The sequence below is a fragment of the Electrona antarctica genome, assembly GCF_951216825.1.
Source record: "Electrona antarctica genome assembly, chromosome: 6".
In the NCBI taxonomy this organism is placed as follows: Eukaryota; Metazoa; Chordata; class Actinopteri; order Myctophiformes; family Myctophidae; genus Electrona; species Electrona antarctica.
In genome coordinates this window covers 22,045,408-22,051,407 of record NC_136811.1, presented here as the reverse complement: position 1 = coordinate 22,051,407, position 6,000 = coordinate 22,045,408, and the positions used below count along the sequence as shown (strand labels likewise).

Genomic DNA, 6,000 nt, shown 5'->3' with positions numbered 1-6,000 from the left:
CACGACCAAAGCAAATATAAATAAATATATATGACCACAGGCTTATCAGGTCCATAATTAGGCCACCATATGCTATCTAGGCACAGACACTGCAGTCTAAAGGGTTGAAGTCCACACTAGATAAATCTGTTAATGGACTTTGAGGAGAGACCCCCCCCCTAACAATGATCCTATTGCCCGATGGGCAAGGTTTGTCAGAAATGCACACAATAATTTCTATCCATCTGTATTTTAACTTTTTTACAGAGAGCTAGACGATGACATTATGAATTGGGTGAAAATACAAAAGAAACACATTTTTGCTATTTAAGACAATTTTTATTTACTAAAGTAATTGCATTTCAAATGTGTAAATAAGAATAGACAATTGTGCAAATTCTACTACAAAACATACATTTAAAATAGCTGTCATTTGTAAAAAGGACATGTCAAGGGCATTGCTTATTCACACTGAACTTGCTCTGGAAATTCATAAATAGGAAAAGAATGTGCAGGTCACCAAGTGTTTAAAACAACCACTTTCTTTGCACATTGTTTGGCAAGCCACATTTGAATGGATTCTTGAAATTGTAGGACTAATAAAATACATTTATTTCCACTTTCCTACTCCAATTCCTGTTCCCAAATGGATTTTTGGATGTGGTTCCGTCACCCCAGAGCAAATATGGGCATTTACCCCAGAGCCAGAAAAGCAAATGGAGATATGATTGTGTCTGACTGGAAAAGTGATTACGGTATCCATCATGTTTTTTTGCCATGGTAACCACACTGTGCTGGCTTGGCGAGCTACTGAACAAAGACCCCACAGGGGGGGCGGGGGGGAACTCTTTTAGCATGTAATAACAATCACTAACCATCTTAATTTTTCAGGGAGCTGTTACGATCATGACTCAATTACTGTAAGTATATCTGGACTGGCTGGTAGAGGTTTCACAGGTTGCCAGGATACAAACATGGCCCTGACAGACTGCCATGCAGGTGGGCACCATTTTGACAAGAGAGCATTGGCATAGAAACAATGCCGATACAGTGAAGCAATAGGGGACTGTACACGTCTGTGAGATGTGGTGTATATAGACTGCAGTTGGTGGCTGAAAACAGATTTATCTCAGAAATTAATGTTTATTTAGGGACCGGAATAATGGAATCATCTTGCAAACTAAGCTAGCTTTTCTGAATACCCCAAAATCTCCACAGTTGCATTACCAACCATGAGTCATTCCTGTGAGACTAAACTGATGTAATCCTCAATGTATCACAACTGGTGTTGCTGGTGCCTAAAGCCAAAAATAATTCAAGATAACGCTGCATTGATAGCTTTAATCTTTAAATCAGTTCTTCTCGGAAAGCATCTAGTCGTGTGATGGGTTATAAATTCTCCTCAACAGGGGCAAAGGCAACGACAATGCTGCCTTTTGACCCGACTCGGGGCTTAAGCAAATGCCAAATCTAGAGTCAAGTGACAAAAATCATTAGCTCTCTGAAATGCCAGAACACTGCAGACTAATTGTGGGCCAGTCAAACAAAATCATTCAGCTTCAGGCACAAACAGACCAATAATTGTACACGGGCTGGTTGAGGACACTTATTTAACTAGCCAACGTGGATGGAGAGAGGCAGCCAGGCAGACAGGTCAGGGCACTGGCAGCACACAGAGTCCCAGGCTGTTCCAGCTAATCAGCTCTAGTCGACATTGTTTGAATGTCCACACATAAGACATGGAGGGGGAAGGTTTGAGTTCCGTTCTTCATGCGACTCGGCTTTGCAGTGTAACTATTTTTCGTCTTCTTCTTCCGTCACTATATCTGTCTTATGATGAGTCTTACAGAGGAAGGCACCCACCCAAAGCTAGCCAGCCAGCAGGCAGAGGCGGGTGGTTATTGGTGAATTCAAGGTAAGGCCTCACCGGTCAGCTGAATAACGAGACTTCCACTTGTTTCTGACTGGATGAGCAGCAAGCCAGCGTGTCCGCCTGCCATGCTCGGCTTGAACTGGACTGGCAGCTTGAGATAGTGCTGTGATCTGTGAGGTGTGGGAAAAGAAGAGTGATAGTGAATGAATGAATAAATGTGTATAACCACGCACATGCATGCACAATCGTGCTTTCATGGTAAACAAACACTGGTGAATGCCTTGACACACAAAGATTAGATTAAGCGCTTACTGTTCTATACTCAATGGAAAATAGCAATTGGATGTTTAATAAGGTAATGTAAAATTAGCATCATAATATCTTTCCACAAAGCTGTACCCCTCCTGTACCACAGACCGACATCCACAGAGCAGTGCAGCTGGGTACCTGTGGCTGCCAGGAAGCACTTCCCCAAGGCCCTAGTTAAGCAGAGCACCAGCACTCCCAAGGGGTGTGTGTGCTTACAAACAGTCTCCTCAGGACCCAACATTTTACAGGACACCTCACAGGGGGATTTAGCAGCAAGAGAGTGATATCACACAAACGCCACACCAAAACGGTATTTTGACCGTGTGTATCATTTATAAATGATTATATAACTGCATAGGAGTTGCTAAACAAAACCTTCTGTGAAACACTATAGACATGAGGTCTAATTTGCAGAGAATGATCTAGCCTTTACAACCCAAGGCACATGTGGGATGTAAAAATCACACCCGTGTGAAGTGAGGGACACTCTTGTCGTCGTACATTGAATAAAAAAAATGAATATACTTAATTTGTCAACTTATGTTATCTTTTAACCATGATAATGTTTAAAAAAAACCTCATCTTTTCACCATGATCAAGTAAGATGACAACTGAATATATGCGATATATACTGTGTACTGTATATATAAGCCCCGAGCTGAATTAAAACAGTTGCACCGATTTGCTCAGACACATATGACTTATTCATTGTCAATGGCATTTAATGTTTGTGTTAGGACAAAATAGCCGATTTGCTCGTCCACATATGACGTAAATTCTCCTTTCATTGTCAATGGCAAATGTGACACGTGTTGGGACGAAAAGCTGTATATAGGAGGGGCCCCTCAAAAATGGAGAGAATGTGACCAAAATAAGCTATTAGTCATAAATCAATTATGGCTACTATTGTTCACCAAGGCATAAATCAGGTAAAAGGTAAAGAACATGTTCTGCCAGTGATAAGGTCCACTTGACTCACCTTAGGGCATATTTGGAATGCTTGACGTAGAAAGGCTCTCTAGGTTTTACAAATGTCAGCTGCAAGTCAATTACAAAAGCCAAACGTCAAACATCAAATCCATGCAAAGCATTAAGACAATGAGTGATTAGGGGTTACTATATGTATCATTCAAAATCCATCATGCCACGCCATCAGTAGTTTCAACTAAAAAGAAAAAAATAGCATCTAGTGAACACAGATCACTGCCTTCAATGGCTCCAAGTGGATAATGTATGCCTCACCTCATGTGTGTCAGAGGAGTTGTTGCGGATGTTAACCTTCAAGGTGCTGGACTCACCCACCCGTATGGCTGGGAAGGTGTACAGGTCCTGTTGGGTAAACACTCCCCTCCACGGTGCTTCCTCCTGGCTAAGGAACCAAAATTATAACAGCTGATTAAAAGACAGGTTTCACAACCTGATCAACAACACCTGACCAATAACCTTAACTGGGTATATACTGTATATTGCTGAAAGCATATGACATCGTAAAATATTTGTCCTAGTTGCCCCTATTTATTGCAGTAATTCTGTGACAAAGTGGCATATTTTCAGATGCAATTATCACACAGACTAGCATATCAGTACCTCACAATTGTATCTGTTGTTATTAGTTAAGCACTTCTTACCCAGTCTTGACACCAGAGGCTTCAGATCTCTTCCTGGTCTTGACTGTGGCCTCGGTCTTCACCAGAGAGCAGTCTCCTTCCTGCGGTCCATTAACTGGATCCGTCTTAACCCCCTGCAGACAGACCACAATAAAGATTGAGGAACTGGGCTAATAAATAATATAAATCATAAATAACAAGCAGGCAGTAAGATTTGAATTTGTGATTAAAATGTTGGCAAGCATTGTAGTACGTATATATCATATATTATGGTCACACTTTGTGACCGCAACTTATATTATGCATGTTAACATTATATTAATAGCAAATAATCTCCAACCAAAAATATTTTGCACCCCTCGATGAGCATTTTACATGCACAACTAAAAGAGCCATTTTAACCTACTTTTGTAGAGCAATCTATTTGACATTCAACTCACTGTGTATATTCTTAAGCCAACATGCTCTATTCCAACATAACAAACCAAGCCTGTAGCTCCTATCTCAGCAGGCCCATCAAAGAGTCAGCTTTGCTGACTTGTTAAAACTTCAATTAGAACAATGTGATATGCATTAGTACTACTCTACATTCCATTGCTGGCGGGAAGAAGCCAGCCATCTCCATTTTTCAACTTTTAATTAATCACCCTTTACATCTGTGTAGGTTTTACAAATATTGAACCAATGAAAAGTATTAAAAAAAGCAATTAAACCTCCTAACTCATTGGATCCTCAAACTGTCTGATATACCTATACGGAGTTAGGCAGTTTGTCCCCCATTGATTAGAATGACGAAGTCTGACGGGGGGGACAAATTAATAGAATGACGAAGTCAGACGGGGAACTATCTTTAATAGTCAAAAACCTTCTAACTCACTTGAGCTGTGTTTGGGTAAAGGAATGGTAATATAAAGGTAATACACATTCAAGTATCTGACAATGTATAGTCACAGCAGAGATAGGAGGATTTTGTATAATTATTGTTGAATCTAAAAACACAAAAAGTGGAGATAAGAGGCTTCTGCCCGACAGCAACGATATATACAGTAGCAACATACATTTTTTAATTTTGTTCCCCTACAGAGAACAGTTTAGAAGGCATTTGTAGAATTGGCCTCAGGCCTAAATGGGTTACGGTAAGGAACTAAGGACGGGGAACATGTTCACCATGAAACTGAATGGGTTACGGTAAGGAACTAAGGATGGGGAACATGTTCACCATGAAACTGAATGGGTTACGGTAAGGAACTAAGGATGGGGAACATGTTCACCATGAAACTGAATGGGTTACGGTAAGGAACTAAGGATGGGGAACATGTTCACCATGAAACTGAATGGGTTACGGTAAGGAACTAAGGATGGGGAACATGTTCACCATGAAACTGCCAACCGTAGCATGGTGTGGTTTTCAGAAGGAAGGGCGCGCAAAACAGCAACACCACGTATCTTGTTTATGAGAATGTAAACCAAAGTGCTGACCGTGCCACAGAGTTGGAAGCGGATCCTGGTCTTCTCCTGGGGATCAGACAGAGGATGACATTCCAGGTCCCAGAATTGTGCATAGTCCCCTCTGTCCCTGGGCAGGAATATGAAGGGAACCTGAGGAGAGTATTTAATAGGAAAACAGCTCAGATACTAGACATCGGCAGTTTGACCTGTGAACCAAGCAATTGACGCTTCAGCAGTATTGAGGGGTCCTAGAAGTGAAACTGTAATTAAAGAGAGGGGTTTAAGTAATTCTTTATCTTTTAACATACTTAACAAAGATAAGAAACTGGTTGGGCATTCTATCATTTCAAACTCTTCTAAATGGGTTAAGTAAACTACAGAAAAGAAAGTTTGATCAACTACAGACCTGTTGTACCCTATACATCGTTAGACCTTCCAATCCAGGAGCTACCTCTGTGTCTCATTAGTTGTTGTAAATTGCTATACATGTAGCTTCTTTTCTTTTCATTTTTTAAATATAATTTGAAGGTTTTTGGAATGTGCCTCAGGTCTAAATGGGTTAATAAACAAGCCAATAATGATGTTGGATTACCTGCATCTTTTCCCTGTTTCCCAGCATACCAGAGACTCTGGAGCATCTGAAGGCTGTGTAGGTGGCACGGTAAACATCTTCACTATTGTCAACCCCCTGAGGAGAGAGAGAGATGAACCACAGCTTAACTTCAGCCACAACAGAGCTGAAGCCACTGATGCCGTCAACCACAGGTCAAATACTAGATCATG

At 40.9% G+C, this 6,000-nt stretch overlaps 1 protein-coding gene across 1 annotated transcript in view; it reads right to left on the bottom strand.

Annotated features, from left to right (window-relative positions):
• Window positions 1-296: 296 nt before the first annotated feature.
• The window catches only part of cep192 (centrosomal protein 192), a 41,661-nt gene continuing 35,957 nt past the window's right edge, over window positions 297-6,000 (bottom strand). Inside the window, exons 47-52 of the mRNA XM_079504624.1 lie at window positions 5,810-5,905; window positions 5,248-5,367; window positions 3,790-3,902; window positions 3,404-3,530; window positions 3,141-3,199; window positions 297-2,022 (exon numbers count right to left, since the gene is read on the bottom strand). Coding sequence (XP_079360750.1) covers window positions 1,890-2,022; window positions 3,141-3,199; window positions 3,404-3,530; window positions 3,790-3,902; window positions 5,248-5,367; window positions 5,810-5,905 — 648 coding nt within the window. The 3' untranslated portion in view covers window positions 297-1,889. The remainder of the gene's footprint in view (window positions 2,023-3,140; window positions 3,200-3,403; window positions 3,531-3,789; window positions 3,903-5,247; window positions 5,368-5,809; window positions 5,906-6,000) is intronic.